Here is a 21,811-nt window from a genome sequence, read left to right as displayed (position 1 = left end):
AATGATAAGCTATCGGGAAAGCTATCGGGAATAAGCTATCGGGCTTTAAGCTATCGGGAATTTCAAAATTACATAAGAGAATAATAATTTTCCTTTTAATTACCGTAATTATGATATTTTAATTCAAAGTATTTTAAAGATGTTCAAATAATTCGGTCGATATTGAAGCCCGTATAAATAGGCCTACAAGGTGAAATATAGGATTTTTTGTTTCTGAAGCATATAGATGGCAGCATTTTCTTAAAATTTTTACTCATTGAATGTTTTTTGCTTTATTTTTCAACATATGGGTCAGCACTTTATATATTTCTAAAGTTTTCTTAATGATTTGGAAATTTATATTTTATTTTGATTTGGTTACTGTAACTGTAACTTTATTTTTTTTACTTGTGGGTGTTTCATTATTAAGTCTTTCTCTGTTTACTTTAAATTGTGTATGTTTGTCATTAATTTTTCATTACATTTATAATTCAAATTTTCTAATTGCTTTTTCTTATTTGTTTAACCATTATTGGGCCTAGGGGCACAGTCAGTTTTTTGTATTACCAGTGACGACAGAAAATCTCATGTGTGTTGGCAGGCAGGGTGTGTCCCCTGATGAAGTGTTGTCTAGCTGACACAAATTATCTTAAAATATTCTTCGTTTTCTGCTAGAATTATATTTCTCACATTCTAAATTAAAACAAGACAAATTTGGTTTTAGCTGCCTTTAGCGCTTTTCCGTTTTGATTTATTATTTTAAATGCTATTAACTTATTTTGTCTTTTATCTGAATTTGTGTAAATCAGTTTCATTCTTTGATTACATATTATTTGTATATCATATTTATTACATTATCTGCATGCAATAATGCAAAGATATTTAAATAATATTTCACGACATACTAGATTAAATATACAGCTTATATCTTACAAAAAAATTATTAATGTGCGCATCATATGCATTCTATTATCTGCATTCAATAAAACATAGAGAAAAAAAGGTATGGTCAAAATTACCAGTATAAGGTAAAAATAACTATGTTTCTGGCTCTATGGAAACATAAAAAAGTATGGTAATTTCACTGAAGCATTTTGGTAATGAGTCTGACAAAATTAACAATAAAATATTGTTTTATAATATGCGTTAATGTTTGGTAATTATCGTAAAATTTGGTAATTTTATCATGATACCTTAGAGCAAGGCCTAAAGACCATTAATTTGGTTAAATTTACTTTGCAGTTTAAGTTTAATTTTACTAAATGTGTTTCCATATGAACGGAAAAATTACCATATGAATAACTTATATCGGTATATTTTGGTATTAATAACCATAATTACGGTTTTCTTTTCTACAAAAAATGTCAGCGCAGTACGGTGATTTTACATGCTTTTTTTATCCGTTTATTAATAACATAAACCTTTATTTACATTTTAATAAAAGATTTCAGGAGTAAAAAATTTTATGTCATACGAGTTTAAAATGCAAACAGCATTTATTGATATTCTATAGCTGTAAAACATTGTATCGTTCTAAATTTACACTTTCATAAGTTTTAATTTTAAATAAAGGTGTATTAATATCTAAAGTTTAGAAACTTCATTACACTGTAAAATAATTTTTCAATTCTGAAACAGTATTTTACACTAATATACAAGTAATTATTGTAATATTTTACACAACAAATTGTAATTTTTGTAATTATAATTTGTTTTTAAATTCCAAGTTTAATCAGAGCATAATTAATTAAAAAGCACAATTTTAAACTAAAATAGTCTAGTGATGTTTGCTAAACACAGAAGACGAAAGTAGACAAACTAAATCGCTTACAAATTCAATACAACAAATGAGGCACGTATACACTTTCATTTTGCAAAGCAACGCAAGTTCAAACATTTGATGTTTACGTGAACGAAAAAGCTCTATAACCTGAGTGAGAACAGTTCTAAATATATTTTACTTCATCTTCTTGGTGTTATCTGCACAATGATTCCATTATGAGACCGTAGGACCATTTCAGCTGTGAGCTGAAGCTGATCCCTTGGAACCAAAGATTTCACTTCATAATTCATTAAAACATGAGCCAGAACTACTTTCTCTTCCATCATTGCAAATCTTTGTCCTGAAAATTCAATAATTCATGATTATAAATACAAGATGATCCATGATGAAAGTCCTTAGACTACATTTACATAATAAAGAGTCACTATAGAGGAAGGCGGGAGTGAAAACATAACAATCTGTTTCAGTAAAAGGAGAAACAAGTGGGTGGATTGAATCGTATTTAATAAAAAAAAACCTCCAAGTTTCCTCAGGCAATCAAATTGGCTTTCATATTTCATATCTCGTTTATCTCACTAGTGATGAGAGAACACACTATATTCTTAACTTGAATAGATGTGGGAAGTTGTAGATAGAAATATTCATTTCAAAAATTAAAAAAAAATACTTGTTGAGTTCACATTAAGTGCACGAGTCCATTCCAATTTAGAATGTTATTTAATTAAATTTTGCAAAGTTCTCACTAAAATTATTTAGAAATTGTTCACATAATAAAAAATTTAATTTCGTAATGCTTAAATTATTTTAGTCGCATTATTTAATAGCGATTTCTGTTTTTTTCTGTTTTCAGTTATACTTTTTACAATACTTAAAAAAAAAGTGGATAAAATCAATGAATTCAATGTTTAACCATTTTTTCCATGTAAATTTTTTGTAATGGTTTTTTTACCGAATAAAAATTTTGTTTGTAATTCAACAGAAACAGAATTGATTTTCGAGGGTTATAAGCTTTATCTACATTAATTTAACATAGTTTGTGCATTCTAATGCCTTTTTCATAATAATTTTTATCCGAAAGAAAATATGGGTTCCATATTTTAGAAAATAAATTATATACTAGTCACACGAAGCAAAACAAAGAAAAAATGCTTAAATGATAAATTGGTATCAATCAACCATTCACAAAACTGGAAGGCATATACCACCACAATTAAAAATACTAGAATAAATGTGTTATTATTTCTAGTCACTTTCGGTGACAGAAATTTGTCAGAAATAATGGTTAAATAACAATTGTTATTTTATTATATTCAAACAAAACAGTCGAATAACTATAAATAAGATGGTATTCAAACTGTTAACTGTAGGAAAACCGTTTATTAACTGCCAAAATTTTATCGTACCTACTAGGTCTATTTTTTGAAGTCACTTAGTTTCTTGCAGATGTGTACATATTATAGCGGAGAGGGCTAATCTGTCAATTTCACGTCAATGTGAGAGAGGGTGTTCGAATTAGACACTATAATATTTCCTTCTTTCCCTTTAACACAGGAATAGTTGCCCACCCAAATTTTAGACCCTGGGTTAATAAAAAATGATACTCTCATTTGCGCATAGCTGGCAGAACCATAAAATTGCTAAACTGCCGCCAATAGCTAGTTAAATCTTCTTTTACTCTTTTGAAACGCTGCTAGTTGTAAATGAATAAAAAGCCGTATAGTTTTGCTTTCATTGTTTTTTAACCATAATTGTTGTAAACGTTTTCAAAACCATAAAGATAAAAAATGTTCCTTAACGTAAACTTTACGGTTAATTGGATAAACCAACTGCTGCCGGTTATTTAACCATAATTTTTGAATGCATAAATTCTAACAGTTCGTGATAAGACAAATCCGTATACGTTTTTAGAAGTTCATCTCTTGAAGATAAAGATGAATTATATTCAGTAATACTTGCTCATTTGTTCATATCTTCCTATATAAAATGCACGAAGGAAATTATAAATTTAAAAAACGAAATAAAGAACAAAATAAACACGTGTTTTTTGATAGATTTCACAATACTAATTCAGCGATATCATCTTACTTTTATTTTGCATGTGCTTACTTGACATAACAGATCAAAAAATTAAGCGATAATTAAATTTTGAAGAACATGCTGTGAACTTGAGAAGTTATAATTATCGACTATGTCAACCACAAACCATGTTACGCCACAAACTCTCAGTGCAACTCAACTTAGTTCAAACAGAGCTCTAAGCTAGCAAATACCACTGATGATGGTATTTAAACAGTTTTGAAAATTTTGAATGATTTCCAGAATCTAGGTTGGTCTGAAATTACTCTTTTACACACTGCCTTAATTTCATGGTCTTAGAACAAATAGTTCTGGAGTTAAGAGATGCACACACATATTCATTCACAGAAAGTCTTTCTTTTATTCTAAAAATTTATTTTTTTCCGTATGAATCCTTAATACAATATAGTCCAGTAAATAAAAAATAAAAAACAGTTCGCTTCTATTTACAAAAATTATTGTTGGTCTTAAAAATTTTAATACTTGTACCATTAGCAATACTAAGTAAACTTTTAAAATACTATTAAAGAGGAGAAATGTAAGTAAAATGAGTAAAATAAAAGGTGCTTTACCGATACAGTTTCGAGGCCCAGCTGAAAAAGGAACATAAGCGAACGGGTGTCTTCCGACTGAGTTTTCTGGAAGAAACCGGTCAGGATCAAAAACTTCTGGATTTGGAAAAATTTCTTCATCTCTATGAAGCATGTATGTGAATATCATACAATTTGTCCCCGTTGGAATACTATAGCCGTCTATAAAGAAAATTATGTACCAGAGTACAATGCATGAAACAATACAAATACTTTTTCTTCTGTTTATTGGAATTATATCTAGGTATTTCTGTTCATAACTGCATGCTGTTTATTGAAAACAACAGAAAAAAGAACAGTAAATTAAGATAAATAAGAATAATTAAAATAATAAAAATAATTGTCGTAGGAAAATAATTTTGTAAAATTAAATTCATTATTTGCAAATTTATTTTCATTATAAAATCAGTTAACAAGCAAAAAATAAATAACTAAATATTTTTCTCAAACAAAACAAAAGGTATTATTAGCTATAATTTATATTTTAATATCATAGAAATTAATCAATGAAGTAAGAGGTTTATCATATTTGAAAGAAAAAATCTATATGAATTAACTTACTTAGACTAATACTTATTGGCTATAAAAACTCAGTAAGAAATTATTTTGTAAATAGCTATTTGGGGAAAATTTAGATAATCTTGGAGAAAAGACTCACATCCATTTTAAAGCATAATTGTAATGTTATGTTCAAGATAGTGATAAGATAAGTTACATTTTTTCTAGTTACGTCATATTGCATCCAAAATATTCCTTTTACTTTTCCAAACATGCAATTTATTAGTTTCCTGAATTTTCACTAGATGGAAGCACAAAGCACAAAAGTTCTCTTTTTTTTACATGGAAGTCCTGGTATCGTTACAAAAACCATCCTAAACAATTTGAAAAATTTAGATTATAGAAAGGCTTACCGAATATAATTCCGTAAGCCTTTCACCTATTCTGACATACCATTAAAATTTCAAGAGGGTACTAATTTATATCACTTTTAAGGAACTAATTGAAAGATTTAGGAGACATAAATATTTTTGTTCAAATAATATATGACTATATCTATGAAATATATTAATTTTATAATTTAAATTAAAGAGATTGTTTTTATCATAGTAAATTTGTATTTTAGGAAAACAGAGAGGAGCTATGGATTAGAAAAATACTTACTAACTGTTACATCATGGCTAATTTCTCGACCAATATAGGGAAGAGATGGATATAACCTCTGGCTTTCCTAAATAATATGAACACAGCGATTTACATGAAACATATAAAATGAGGAAACAAGGTAAGCGAGGACAGAAATGTTTGTATTTTAAAACTTAAAAAACTTTTTTGATGAATAGATTTTCAATTATTTTATTTTAAATTCATTTTATAATGAAGAAAACTTGAAAAATGAAAAAAAAAATTATACAAAGTAAAACTTAAACAAGTTTTTATTTTTTATTTTCAAATTACATGTATAATTTTTTTCATTGACAATTTGCATTGCTTACTTTAGTGGTTAACATACGGAGGGAGATTACTATTACTTTCTAGGTTATATCATTCTTATGTAAGGGAGAGGGGGGCACATGTGAACAATTTTTTTTATTTCTTCACTTTTCGAAAAATATCATCAATTTTTCATAGTAAAAAAGTCCATATGTTTAAATAGTATTTTCTTTGTCTTGTGGAATTTTTTAAGATTTTTCAATAAAATATTTCTTTACTTTATAATATTTTAGAAAAATGACTTCAATTGTTCACATGTGCCCCTATTGGGGGCACATGTGAACAGGCCTGGGGCACATATGAACAAGATTAAAAACACAAAGCAATCATCATATTTCAAAGAAAAAAAATCTTTAATATAACAGATATAGATACGCATTATACTGAGGGGGTTGTAGCTTACTATGTGAATTTAAATTGTACAACAGTACTGTCAATAAGAAAATAATTTTTCAGCTGTACAATAATTTATCCGTAATTGGGTTTTTCGCAACTTCATGTTCCACGGGTGTTGTAATGGGCCTTTTTCTTTCTTCTCTAATACTCTTTCATGTTTTTTTTTTCATTTTTTCTATCTTTTCATTTGTAGCTTTAACAATTCTATTTTCTCAGGTGTATCAGTTAATATGCGTGATGCGCGATCAACCATTTAATAAAAAAAAAATTTTTTAAAGGAAAAATTAATAAATTAATTATGGAAAATTAAATAATGATAATTTTAAATGCATACATATTTTTTAAACTTATAATATCATGAGGATAATAATCTTAATACTATGTAGGGGCACTTGTGAACTGTTCACATCTGCCCCAGATGTTTTGTTCACAAGTGCCCCCATCATCCTTCTTAAACCTAACTTGAAAAATAAAGAACTTTTAATTGAGTAAAAAAAAAGAATAATTGTCATAAACTTACCTGAATGTTCATATAATGATCTGCAATAGTTAATTTTAGTTTATTAGTTGATTTATATTATGCTTTCACTTGGAGAAGCGAGCGATTATAATATATGCAACACCAGCTGATACAAAGAAATTGTCAGAATAGACCAACAAAATGTCTCATTGTTCTGAAAGTTTTTCAGAGAGGTAGGACTAGTACTGCCATCAATTGAAAATTTTTCGAGATTTTTTATTTCAAATCATATTGGTAAAACATACCATGTTCACATGTGCCCCCTGTTCACATGTGCCCCCCTCTCCCCTACATCATGTTATTCAGGTTGTTCGTGTGATTCCTATATTTCTCATATAATACCAAACAAAATACAGATTAATGCTATTCATTATTTTTTTACCTGAATTCATAATTTTATTTAGAAAGTACTCAATACATCCTAAGAGATGAGATTAATTTCCAGAATGAATTACAATTTTATGTATAAATTTAGTGTTAAAATGGTAATTTGAAAAACTAATAAATAAGAAAATTTTATAAGGGATATAGTCCTGTTATTTATTATAAATAATTTATGTAAATATTAGTACACAAAAACTTATGCGCAATTGAAAATTACGAATATAATATAATATATAAAAATAAGCTAATATAATAAATATAATAATTAACTAATATTTGATATTTTTGAAAACATATATTCATCTAATTATTAAGCATATAACATAAATTCATATAATTATCAACATATATTCATCTAGTTAAGATTTACAATCACATTTTATGTTTTTGGACCATCTCAATTTGTCTGTATTTTTTAATCACGTAATATATTAGGAAAGAAAAATAACTCTTATATATCCTGCAACATTTTTTATGAAAAGTAAACGTCTATAATTAAAACCCTATCAATTATTTTTAACTCGAATTAAAAAAAAATGTAATTTATTTTCACAGTTTAGAGTGCCTTACTTAAAAGTTCTGATGAATTTTCTGAGCAGCTGAGGAGACAATATTGAAAAAACATGTTTACTTCATTTCTTATAAATTTAATTAAATAGTTATCATTATCTAAATATTAAGAAACTGAAGTATAAAATATTAATAAACAAGTGACAAAGTAAGGAATGTATGTTATAGAGAAAAATGTAAAAAAAATTTCTAATCTAAAAGTTTCAAAACTTACGGAAACCTTGAGACTCGCATTAAACAACTACTTCAGAATACCGATAATTGTAATCGAAGTTGTAGTTCTTTTAAACTTAAAATCTAGTATGAAATTTGAAGAATCATGTCCATAATAAGTTAAATGTATTTTAATATTCTGGTAACTGCATTTTTGGGAAATATAGTTTTGAAAAGGAAAGCCTGATTAAAAAGCCTTTATAATATTGTTTCTTTTTACCATTACGGAGGAAAAAACTCTAGTAAGATTACCGTACTGTATAGTAATGACATTTATGGGGAAAAACATAATTTTGATAAATAAAAGCTAAAATATACGTTATTTAAACTACTCATTTAGCAATTTTCCCGTTCATATGGTGACGGTTAATGGGAAATTCTGGTTTTCAAAATTATAGTTTATATTACCACGCATTTAACAAAAAATGCAAAACAGTAATGTAAAATTAGCCGAATAAATGGTTTTTATGCCTTTATCTAAAGTATCAAGATTAAATCACCAAATTTTATCACAGATTAAGAAAACCATATTTTATTGTTAGTTTTACCAAAATCATTATCAATTCTCTTTGGTAAAAGTTTACTCATATAGCCAGAAACGCGGTGAAGTTTACCACATTCTAGTAGTTTGGACCATGCTTTTTCTCGAAGCGCTATTTCTTATTTCCTATTTTTCGAAAAAACTGCAGTTTGCAAGTTCTGCATCTAGATAATTAAATACTAGTAATTTATATATATTTTGGTCATAACATAAGACGTAAAATTTTTAATTTTTTTAAAATATAATAACCAAAACTTTTGATAAGATGTGTTGTGTCTAGAGAGAAAAGTGATTTAATTTTTTTAAATTGAACCAATTGTACTATTGTAGAAACAGAATCCTTTTAGAATTAAAGGACAGAAATTTACCAGCCCCATAATTTAACGCTTTTCCCGTATCTGTAAAGAATAATGAAATAGAACGCCATTCTGGTTGTATTCATAATTGTAGTTATCATGGCCATGAATCATGAGCTTTTTACCTTCAAAACGCATTCAATATATTTTAAATTTTTGACGTCTTCAATAGTGAAGGGTCGATCATAATCATCTCCAAATATTTCTTCCAGCTCCTCTTGGCACTTCCGTTGCACTTTAGGATCTTGCCCAATAAGATAAAGAGCCCAGCTCATTCCTACTGCTGTTGTGTCATGACCCTAAAGGTAAGCAAAATATTTGAATCTATAGTAATACACTTCTAGAAAAATTAGTTCAATGTCGAAACAGAATAATGAACAAATTTGCTGAAACCTTAATAAGATTTTGAATCATGTTTTAATTCGCACAATAGTTTAGTTCTTTAGTTTCAGTTTTACCTTACACAGCCTTACCTTACAGTTTCAGTATTACAGTGATACAGCACTATTTTCACAAATCTAATCCCTCCCAATCAAATAAACGCCGAGATGTATATTTTTCGTAAAATCAAATGAATTAATTTCTTATTTAACCACAGTGTGGCATACATTACTTAAGATTTGCAATCAATAACTACAATCAAACCAAATCAAAAATGATACTACATAACCAAAAATGGTGCTTGCAGCAAACCATGAACTGCTTTGCTATTTGGAAATAGATAACAGAGTGACTTAAACAATGATTAAATATGGAATATAATAGTACTTTTTTTTAAAATTATGTGCTGCATAGGATTAAAAATTTAAATAAATCGTTTTTTAAAATTCTATAGAATTAAAAAAAAAACGATTCATTAAAATTAATTTAACGATTAAGCTGTACCACTTGAAAGATCTGATTATTTAGGAAATAAAATGCGCTACAATCGACCAGTACCATGATAGAACGCCTTTATTTTATCTGAAAAAATTTAAAAGAAATATAATTCTAATGATATGCTGACTCTGTATTATTAGTGTTATCATGGGCTAATTTAACGAAAGTAAAAATAGTTTTTTAACTATTTTTTTATACACATTTCTAAAAAATTTAAAATTTCCTTTTTTATATTACGTATTTTTGAATCATCATTAAATTATTTTCTGAAGTAAATAAATCGAAAATAGTGTCCTACACTGTTGATAAGAATAATCAATTGAAAGTAAAAAAAAATTTTTATTATTGCAACATAGCGTAAAAGCTTTCATTTAATTTTGAACGAAATCAGTAACAAAAAACCGTGCATTATTTGGAGAAAATAACAAAACAGAAAATATAGTTTTGTTTCGAAAATATTTTCATAAAACTAAACACCCACCGCAAACATGAACGTGTTCACTTCCTCTGTTATGTCTTCTTCTGTAAAACGAGGGTCAGCTAAATGTTCTGATAGCAGGAGATCAAGGAATGCTTTTTTCCGTTTTGATCCAAAATTGTCACTGTCGAATACCTCATCCAAATTTGCACCTTTTTTCAATTCTCTTAAAATATATGCCTTCCGCTCTCGAATAACCTAAAAAAGAACAAACTAGATAAAGTATTTATTTACGATTTTAAAATTTTGACACACGAGTCTCGCGGATATTCTAGTCTTCCACAATATTTTGTTACTTTTTTTTCCATGTTTTTTGATATTTTCTCTTATGGTACTCTATAAGGTCAAAACAATAAAGAAAAAAATGTCAAAAATTACTATTTTCTAATAGATAAAAAAGAAGAAAATATTTTAATTATTGCCGGGGATAAAAGAAAAACATAGGGCGCATTAAGTGCAAACGAAGTGGGAAGAGTTATCGGTGGTGATAGAAATTAATTCCGCAAGTGATGTGGTTTATATATTCCGTTTAAGATTTGAGATATACAAATTATTATCCTTTTTTTAGGCAACTTAAAAAACATAGTTTTTAAAACATTTGTTTTATTTTATTCTTTGTTCGCACAGAGGTTCACTTGAAGTTTAACTAATCCTAAAATGGTAAAATTTTCGATTGACACTATTTTCTTATATGATAAAATGTCAATCGATTCTGTTTGTAACGGTTGAAATGCTTTATGATATTTATCCTAACTGTAACTGATAAGAAGAATTAGGTCTGTGGAGTGAATTATTCGAGCAGAATTTTGGAAATAGTAAGTGGATGAAAAGGATGTCCTCTCCTTAACAATTATTACATGAAAAAAAGAAAGATTATTTGTTATTGTTACGTTTTTAATGATTTTATTTACACCAAGAATAGTCTGTAATAATGACTGAAATATGTTACGGTATATTGTCTTTCTGAACTAGCATCAGTTAAAATTTTAGCTCACTAGCAAGTCGGAAAGAAGTCAAAATTTTGAAGACAGCAAATTTGATCATGCAGCAAAAAAATGATGATGAATTCGGTTAGAAATAGTCGGGAAACGATTGAAATTTGTATTGTAAATTGGGAACAGAGCTCTGAAAGAGATTTGAGAACTCTAGCTGTGCCGGAAGTGACTGTAATTTGATAAAAATAAACTCCCTGTGGCTGTAATATTTCATTAAATTCTGTTTGAAGCAATCAAGAAACGAAGAAATTGTCTTGTCATCGGGCAAAAAATTCCAGACAAGATTTTTCCCCTTTAGTAAAATAAAAAGTGGTAGACATTTTTATTGATTATTGCCCAGGTACTAACCTCCAGTAGAGATTTGGATTTTAGGTAAAATTTTGAATTTATTTTGAATTTTCTTGATATATGGGTGATTCTCACGAAACATGACAATTCGGACCAAAAAATTTCTTCAAATTCAAAGTCTTCAGAATAATCTAAAATTTTTTTTTGTATACTTCTTTAGCTACACTTATTAATGTCTTATAGATAGCAGTGTAGTTTATTGACATTTGCTCGAGAAAAAAAATAAAATAGAAATTCACCAAATCNATGACAATTCGGACCAAAAAATTTCTTCAAATTCAAAGTCTTCAAAATAATCTAAAAGTTTTTTTGTATACTTCTTTAGCTACACTTATTAATATCTTACAGACAGCAGCTTAGTTTATTGACATTTGCTGGAGAAAAAAAATAAAATAGAAATTCACCAAATCTAGAATGCCAGAAAAATGCCATATTACCTTAGAAGTTTAAAAAACAGTAATTTTAAGTTAATAGTAAGTAACTCAACTTAAGCCTTTATGTTAGATACACCATAAATTGCTTAAATTAATTCTTTTTATACCCTGTAGAAAGAAACAAAAAAAATTTTGTTGTTGGTATGTACAGAATAAAATTGTGTATAATAATCAATCATTAAATAAATAAATAACTTTGATTACATCCAAGCATATCACAATCATACATAAACTTGGTGTTATGTTAAGATTTGCTTTCCCTCTTTACAGTATTAGCAGTTAAAAAGAATTTCTGGTAACACTTCAATGTCCTGGCATTCATAAGCCAGGAAAATGTCAGCCAGGATAATGACAAATTCGCCATTTTATAGCATATAACTTTAATTTAATTTAATATTTTGGCCGAAGACATTTATATTCTGCAGAAAACAACAGTATTTCTTAAAATAACTCAGATAAATCTATGTGGTTTTTGTTATTAATGATTTCAAGAAGCCAGGAAAAATGATAGCATAGAAACCTACTCACCTTGAAAAATGTTTTGAAATAGATTTTTAGCCAGAAAATTGGTTCTTTATTCATGCAACAAGACATGTTCAGGTAGGAGGGTATCTAATCAATCTATTAACATAAAATATTGATTCCTGGCGCTATCTATTTTGGTTATAAATCACTAAATAAAAGTAGCCAGGAAAATGACAGATTTTCATGGGACAAGCAAATTAGTGACAGAAAATTTTTTTTAAACGAAGTTTTAGTAAACAATACCCTCTGCGTATATTCTAGAAATGCTTACATAGGATAAGATAAAAAAATAAGATTTTGAAAAATGTATGCGAAGTTTTGAAGCTAGTTATTATTGGAAATATTGTTTGGGACNATATATATAAAATTGTCAAGTGCATGTATATATATATTTGTACTTAACACACTTTTTATGATATTGTAGTATTAGATCAATACCTTTCAAAAAAGTAGAAAATAAAGGGGTCCCTTTAACAGATTAGGAGAAATAGCACTTGAGAATTTTCTATGAAATATTCCTCGAAACTTTAAAGCAATAAAATGATTAGACTTGTGGTTTTGAGTAAGTAATTTAAAACCACACGTTTCTCAGTTTTATGATTTTTTAAATTTTGTTTTATTACAGTTTAAACTCTTGAAAACTGATTTGGATGACACTAATTTATTTTAATTCACTCATATCGGATGAAGGCATAAAAAGATGTTAATTGCATAAAAACAAAGATACTTATCAAAAATCTAAAGGCATCTAACTGTGTACTATTTAACTATCTAACACTAACTGTCGATTGCAAAATTGTATTGGCATAATTTTGTTACAAAAGCGTAATAGAAAATAGAAAATATTGCACGCTTTACATTTCAAATTGCGAATTGGAGGCGGCCTTGTATTTTACTCGAATCAAAAGATATTGGCAATACAGTTAATGTCCATCCTCAATTTTTTTGCGAAAATTTAATAAAAATGTTTAAATGCATATTTAGAATTTTTCCTTTCCGTCTGCACCCCTACAGCAATTGAGCTCGGTTGAGAGAGGAAGAACCTCTTATAAAGAAATGCTTTTATCTCTTTTATTAAAGGGATTCGTTCAAAAAGAATAATATATTAAACTTGCGTATGATACATATCCATTACTTTTCATTTGTAACTTAATTTTTAAATCAAAATTATAATGAAACTAGAGATTGAAAAAAGCGTTTGAAGTTTTCAGTGAGACATTGAGATGAATTTTTAAAACAACTTATTTTCATTGCACAGTACATAATAAAAAAAGGCGCCCTAAAAATCTAAAAAATACTTAATACTAATACTAATAATAATAAACTGGTCTCTAAGAACTTAATAGATATATGTTTATGCAAACTATTATGAGATACATTGGGAACAAAAAAAAAGCGTAAAAAATTAATTTAAAAAGAATTTCTATAGAACTATTTTATATTAATAACGCATTTAGATTCAGTATAAATTGCTAAGAGCTAAGCACAGTTTTACATTATGGAATGGATGAGGAATAGATAAATCTATTAAAATTTTTCCCGCTCCGTTTTACGTTTTTTTGAACTTGCGGTAATTGTTATAACAGTTTAAAACTACAGGGATAGCCGTCAGATAAATTTTTTTAAAAGCTGTCCGCCTTTTCAGGAAAGCAAATATTTTCTCCTATTATGCAAAATGTCAGATCACCCTATTTTAATGAAAATCTTAAACTCTTAATTTCATTAATTCTTAATGAAAATCTTAAATCTTAATCTTAAATCTTTCAAAACTTTAGAAATCGAATAATAAAATATTAATTATAATATGCAAATATATAATATATATAACTTGAATTGCGTGAATACTGAAAAAGAATTTTAAATTTTTTTAAAATAAAATATATTTGAATTAAGAAATATAAAAACTATCAGCAAAGATCTGAATTAGCTATCGTTAATTCGTAAAATAAATTACTGCCAACAAAAGAAATTAAATGGAATTAAAATAAAACACTCTATTTGATGAAAAATGTACATGCTGCTGCCATCTATCAACAGTTTATTTTAAAATAGTCGTTTATTTACAGTTATTTAGTTAATTCGTTTATTTTTTATATAATAAAAATTTACCTTATTTTAAATTTAATGTTTGTTTTCCACAATTTTGCTGCTCGTTAGAAAGTTATTTCTTTATGGCTAAGGTGAAACAATTTTCAACTATTCTACAATTAAAAAAAACAAGAAAAAAACTACCAAATGATAGTGCTAAATGATTATTAAAATGTTAAATTAATTTTAAGTTCAAGTAATCTATGGTAAAACCATTGTAGTTTGCGTTATAGTCAGCTATATATATATGTCCTAAATTTCATANTATATATATGTGTGTGTGTGTGTGTGTGTGTGTATATATATATATATATATATATATTTAACAGCTTTCAGTTTTCAATTTGACTCTGAAGTTGTTAAACGACAGAGAGGGTTCAGCATTTCGTATAACATATTTTTCGAAAGAAAGAAACATTGATTTTTGCCTTATTTGAACCTTCATAGCTTTATCTTAGCATCGCTGAGATGCCTGATTTATTTTATTTGATCTAGACAAGCATTGTTTTTCAAATATTGTTTAAGTATTTATTTTATTTACTATTTATTTTATGTTGAATTTAATGAAATCCAATAGTTTCAAAATTATGAGGATTTATGCGTAAAAAGTTTTAAGTGAAAAATTTTGAATTTTTAATACTTGTTACTTTCTTAACATTTAAACTATTAGGTATATCGACTTATTTTAAAATTTTTTGATTTGACTTAAGTTTTTAAGTTCGATAGATTAATTCTTGCTCTTATTTAATTCAGCGTAAAAATGACATAAGAAATAATGGCTCATTTGTCTAGATATGTATTTTAGAAGCATAACCCAAAATTTTATGCTTCACACTTACTAAATGCCTTAAAATTTCTGAGTTATCGATTTGATTTTATAGATTTTCCACCTAATAATTTTTAATCCTCTTTTGATCCCAGGGACCGATCAAGACAAATTCAGGCCCAAGGCCCACAAAATTTTCCGGGCCCCTAACAAAATATTTTGAAATTAAATTTCCAAAGAGTAGTCCTTACAATAAAAAGAACCTATTAAATTGCATTATTCGAGAGAAACATTATAAAAAATTTTGAAAACAGTCAATTGAAAATTATAAAGTTTACGCATCTAAATATTAAAGCAAAATATAAAAAAATAAAACAATGTTGTGTGAAATTAAATATAATTTGGTGGCCACACACAATTGAAATCAGTGATTTTTGCTAAAAGTCAATGATTAGCTGAATTATTTTAAAGACTGTAGCCTTCCATCTACTGCCTTATAAATTTGTTAAGAATAAGCTTTTAGTTCTTATGACACTAATCATTTATAAGAGACTTTGCGAATATGCATTCTGGTTGCATTTGTTTAAGCCATTGGAGTAAAAATTGCACCAATTAAAATTCAGCTGTACTTTCGAATTTTATTAGTTTGTTTCGTTCAGTATTTTTCGTTCAGTTCGAAAATTGTTTCGTTCAGTATTTTTTTTTAAAAATAATATTGTGAACTTTTTACTAATTTTTGAGGCCCCCAGAGAGTGTGGACCCTAGGCCCGTGCCTATTGGGCCTAGGCGATAATCAGGCCCTGTGATCCCTCTTCCTTTCAGTAAACTAAAGATGACAGCAAAAATTTATCTCCGCAAACTTTATATATCAACGTTGTGCGAAAACCATATCTGTTAAAAACGATTTGCAGTTTTTCCTCCATTTTTACAGGTTCAAACTATGTAGAAATTGATCTAATCTTGTTATTTTAATAAAATAAAATTTGAAAAATTTTACTTGCGTAACATTAATCACTAAGACGCGGAATTTCAATTCAATTTATTTTTCTTACTTTTTTCATTGTTTTGCCCATATAAACTTCACTTAACAATTTTCACTTAATTTAGATCAGAATAAGTGAAAAATATTACGTTTAGCGTTTCAATAATTGATGATTATGAAATGCAGCATGATACACCGGTATCTTTTTCTGTGTGAAAGGTCAAATCTTCTAAACACGGCTCACTTACAAACAATTTTTTTCTTTCAAATATGCATTTATTTATAGTTATTTACATCTAACAAAAACCGTTATTCATTAATGAAATTTTTTTTAATTTGCAAAATTAATTATTGACACATTTTAAACATGAATAAATAATTTTTTTTCAAACTATATATATATTTTTTTGAAAGTTAAGATTTTAATACAAAATATAATTTCAATAATCCAACAGATTTTTTTAGTAACTATTAGACTGTTTTGTATAGTTACAAAAATAGCAAAATACATTTTTTCTTGTAAACAGAACTTCAGAAGAAAATACATAAAAGCGTCGAAGTGTTAAAGAATTAGGCATTCATAAAATCAATAATGTTATTTTTTAATTCAAAAAGCTTTTTTAACTCCATTGCAAAATAACAAAGTTAAAATTTTTTAATGAGATATTCAAGTCAAATTCTGTCAAGTATTTAGCACATCCACAAGCAACAATAAAAATAAGAAAAATAGGAAAACAACAAGTAATTCTCGCAGACTCTAATGATTAGATAAAATCACATAACAATTTGTAGTAATGCATATTTATGTGAAATAAATTGCATTGATTGTTTAGATAACATGCGAACAATGCACTTTGCAATCACGTCAAGACACAGAGCACTTAAAGCTCAAAATAATATTTAGTTTTACAAAATAACTTAGATTTAGAAAAATATAGTTCATGCAAAGCTTTTTTTACCATTTTTTTCCATTTATATTTTTATTTTGTAGTTACGTGAACGTAACTACTTCCTTTCAGCTTTAGAGTGATCTAAATCTTTGGAAAAAAATTCTGCATCCATTATAATAATTACTTCAAATCATGTATGGACCTGCCTTACCTTCAAAACTTCTAAAAAGTTGCGAACAGAATGACATCACGATATCATCTTTTCCATTTCTTCAGAACAATAATAATTACCCTTCTTACTAATGACAGACGTATTTTCAAAAACAGCATCGAAAGAAAGAAATTGAGTTACTAATGTTCTTTCATGTAGTGAAGGGATACAGGGGGGGGGGTAAAACACTAAATAGAAAATAACTGAGTAAAGTACGATCTATATAGAGGAGCCAACATTCCAAACTAGCTACCAGTTATCAGAAGTGCAGTAAAACAGAATAAAAAATATAGTTATAACTTCTTTCGAAATTCTTACGCAGTTCAAATTAGAGCAATTTTAAAGTGCATATACTACTTAATTCTGCATATATATAAGATAATAAAATTATGCATGCATTTACCAAATAAAAAAAATAAAAAAGTAACACTTAGATAAAGGTACTAAATTTAAATTCCACACTGCGCACCGATCCTGGTGCGTGAGTGGTAGCGATTCGCCCTTCCGTGCCTTGGGTCCCGGGTTCTGTCCTCGGACGGCGTAAGGTTAACTCAGCCTTTCATTTCTTCAGTGGGTCGATAAACTGAGTAACAAGCATGGTAAAGAACCAAACAATGGAGATTCTGCGTTCGGCTGACCATCCAACCAGAACATGTGCTCAAGGTAGGTTAAAAACACTGAGATGGGCACAGTAATCCTTGGCTCTCCATGGGCTGTCACACCGCTGAGTTTTGTTTAGCTTGGAAATTTTATGCTTAATTATAAAATTAAATTGATTACTTGGCAGGGGTCTGTCCAGACATTTTGTGAAAGGTCCGTTTTTCGTGAAATTGTGAAAAAATTACTCACATTCCTTCAACCAGGGTCCGCTTTTATGAATTTGTGTAAATAGGGTCCGTTATTGCAAAAAAAATTTTTTTCAAGGAGTTTTTAAATTGTAAAGACATACAAGATTATGCTCAACACTGTAAAATTATAATTAAAAAAATTAAATTTTAAAAAATAAACAACAATTGCTGCTTCTAAATTAGAGATGCAACATACAAATATTTGGTATTTAGCCTATACTGCTGAACGCAGAATATTCATTTCGGACGAATAATGGAAGAATCGTCTGCCGAAGACAAAACTTAATTCGTTTACATCCATCTTTCTTGTTTTCTGCCCTGGAAAGGGTTTATTCGATTAACAAAATAATAATGAAGATAAACAAATTTGTGAAGGGTCCGATTAAAAGAAAAATTATTTTGTGAAGGGTCCGTTTTTAAGTTAAAATATTTTGTGAAGGGTCCGTTTTTATTAAAAGATATTTTGTGAAGGGTCCGTTAACGGACCCAAATTTCTTCTAAACAGACCCCTGCTTGGCATTATTGTTGGAGTTTTTAATTAAATCATAGATAGGTCTTATTTTATTTTTTATCGTCCTGCATTTGAATCACTAAAAGATTTTTTCCATAGCCTTTTTGCGCAAATTTTACTCTATTGACGCGCCTTCACAAACCGGAGTTTATGTTCTTTTGCTTTTCTATGAGGGGAGAAGATTAAGTTTCAAAATGGCTTGCTGAAAGGGGGAAAGAAGAGATTTCTTTCATATTTTTTATTTCTTGCTTTGATCGAATCGTTTTTTTTTTTTTTTTTTTTTTTTTTTTTTTTTTTTTTTTTTTTTTTTTTTTTTTTTTTTTTTTTTTTTTATTTGTAGTTTTTAGAATATTATATACTTGCAAACAACAAAATTTCGTAACTCTAGGTAGCTAAGGAAAAAAAATATTTACGGAAATTTTCAAAAGCCGTAGTTCTTATTATTCAACTTTAAGACGTTAACTTGACTACAAAATCACAATAATTTCGGATAAATCATAATAGTTCGCATCTTTGTGTGAAAATTAAATTTAAAGTATTGTTCAGTTATTGGTACATAAAATAAAAGTATTCTTTAACAGTTAGTACAGCAAAGTAAAAGTTTTACTCAACTATCATTATATTAAATTCAAAATATTTTTACATGAGTTGGATGTTAATTATATATCTAATGATGATAAATAATTATTATAACTATATGAAATATTTTAAAGTTTATATTGTCACTTCACTTTCTTCAATTTGCATGAAACATTTTATAAAAATATTCAGCTAAATATGAATAAACTGCTTAAATAAAAATAAAGAGGAATTTCTTTTAATCTGATATTTTACGGAAACAAATCTTTATTATATAAGTATGATCCAATAAAAATAATTTAAAAATCCGTAAAAGGGAAAATGACGGTTTTTCTCTTTGATTTTTTTTGTTAAAAAAGTTTTCATTCTCATTTCTTCTTAAAGTATATATATATTTTTTTAAAAAAAAAAGTACACTTTAGAATTTTGTCCCTTAAAAATACACTTAAAAAACATATTGTAAACAGCATAATATACCTTACCTAAACAAATCGGATACACAAATAGTAAATTAAAGTTTTCATGTAAATAATAAATTTTTTACTGTATTAAAATTTTTAATGTCACCTATAATTATTTAACAGTTAGAGAATAAGTTTCGTTTCATATATTAGTTAATGGGCCTATCATAGACAAATTTCAAAATAATGTATAAATATTTTAGAACAATCTTCAAAAACCTTTATTTTTGATTTTAAAAAAAGGTTTTATTTATTTCCTTTAAACATAAAAGAACATTTCATCCTGTAAATAACAACTGATATAATTAGGGAGGAAGACAGATTTGACATCGGCACTTTGCTTCTTCATATTAAGATTGCAATATTATTATATCCTTTGGTAAGCTGTTCCATGTGTAAAGTAATTAATCTAGAGTGATAAACACAAAAAGTAAATTATTCTAAAAATCTTCTATCTCTATTCTATTTGCACTAGTACAAATTCCAGATATGTTTAAAAATAAATGAATGTGTCATGCTTAAATTTCAAGACATTATTCTTGTGTTATCATCTTAAAAGCAAAATATCTAAATTTTTTTTCAAAAAGAGGTATTTTACCTTATTTATATGAAACAGAAAACTTTCACAAAATTGCCCAAGTTCATATTACTTACATTCAAAAATTATCGGATGAATATCCGGTATAATATACAGGGAATTTGAGTGCATATCATACGTAAAATCCATTTTACCAAAATATCCATTACTAACGTAAAATATTGTACAGGAAATTTTACGGTAATTATTTCTTTAAAATTTACGGTAAATCAGACTTTTTTCCGTAACATGGTCCAGTAAAAATGGATTTGATTATACCGTAATTTGTACAGTAATATTTATTTAATTGGAGTGATTCAATGATTTTACGGTAATTATCGCTGTCAAAATTAACATGTTCCTGAGAAAATGGATTTTACGGTAATGTACGGCACTCAGGGTACTGGCACTTTTTACCATACTTTTTTACCGTGTAGACACCCTTCAAATTTATAAAATATAAAAAAAAATCTGATTGTTTCTTTTAAATATTTCATTTTGGGAAATAATCGGTAAATAAATAATCATGGTAAAACCATTGAAAATTTAATTACTGTACCTATTTCAATATACCGAACATTTGAAATACGACAAATGACCGAGTCATGATTATTATCATATTGATATTGTACTATATTATTATCATATATGTAAATAAATAAAAGAATTCGTGGAATTGATTTCTCGCAAATTGACAATTACAGTGATCAAAGGAACCTTCAAACAAAGACAGAAGGTGATTTTTTTTGATGCTGCCATCAATCATCAAAGAAAAAAAACTTAACTTACTCCTCTGGTGAAAGCATCCATTATGTCTGTACTTTCTTTAAATATTCGACCTGCAGGTGTAATGCTGAAGATGAACTCCGGCCAAAGCCATGGTTTCATGAATCGGGTTCCAAATAAATGGGATGCGCTAGAAAGAGAGATGAATGTTAATCGATGTTTGCAAATTTTAATAGTTGCTTTATACTAAAAGTGAAAAAGCAGGGTTCCAATTGCTTGGAGTTTTTTTTTAAAGTGGTAGCAAAAGTGATATAACGTTTTTGTTCTTAAAATAGCATTCTTTAAAATGATATAAAAATTTGAATACCTTTCAATTCAATTAAATAAAATCACAAAAAAGTAATAAAATATTAAAAATAAATTTTTGCATGGAATTTTCTTTGGATAAACAAATTTCATAATTGTGTGCAAAAAGTTTTCAACTGGCTCGAAAGTTTCTCGAAATATTTAGAAATACGCAGCAAGTAAAACTAACATAAATGGGTCCGAACTTTCGATCGCTGTCCTCAACAAACTATTGGGACATTATTTCCCAGTCTTGTATTTTAATGGTC

General features: G+C 27.5%; 1 protein-coding gene and 1 long non-coding RNA gene across 2 annotated transcripts in view; one reads left to right on the top strand and one right to left on the bottom strand.

The window, feature by feature from the left end:
* LOC139425706 (uncharacterized) overlaps positions 1-21,811 on the top strand; it is a 150,275-nt gene that overhangs the window by 40,163 nt on the left and 88,301 nt on the right. The window contains exons 2-3 of the long non-coding RNA XR_011636859.1: positions 5,552-5,710; positions 9,112-9,204. This is a non-coding gene — a long non-coding RNA (uncharacterized lncRNA). The remainder of the gene's footprint in view (positions 1-5,551; positions 5,711-9,111; positions 9,205-21,811) is intronic.
* The window catches only part of LOC107441955 (cytochrome P450 4c3), a 95,523-nt gene continuing 74,085 nt past the window's right edge, over positions 374-21,811 (bottom strand). The window contains exons 6-11 of the mRNA XM_071181412.1: positions 21,261-21,387; positions 10,260-10,454; positions 9,025-9,198; positions 5,590-5,656; positions 4,411-4,590; positions 374-2,102 (exon numbers count right to left, since the gene is read on the bottom strand). Coding sequence (XP_071037513.1) covers positions 1,942-2,102; positions 4,411-4,590; positions 5,590-5,656; positions 9,025-9,198; positions 10,260-10,454; positions 21,261-21,387 — 904 coding nt within the window. The 3' untranslated portion in view covers positions 374-1,941. The remainder of the gene's footprint in view (positions 2,103-4,410; positions 4,591-5,589; positions 5,657-9,024; positions 9,199-10,259; positions 10,455-21,260; positions 21,388-21,811) is intronic.

This window comes from Parasteatoda tepidariorum, chromosome 5 (assembly GCF_043381705.1).
Source record: "Parasteatoda tepidariorum isolate YZ-2023 chromosome 5, CAS_Ptep_4.0, whole genome shotgun sequence".
Taxonomy (NCBI): Eukaryota; Metazoa; Arthropoda; class Arachnida; order Araneae; family Theridiidae; genus Parasteatoda; species Parasteatoda tepidariorum.
Note: the sequence above shows the minus strand (reverse complement) of the source record. Positions and strands in the feature narration are given on the sequence as shown.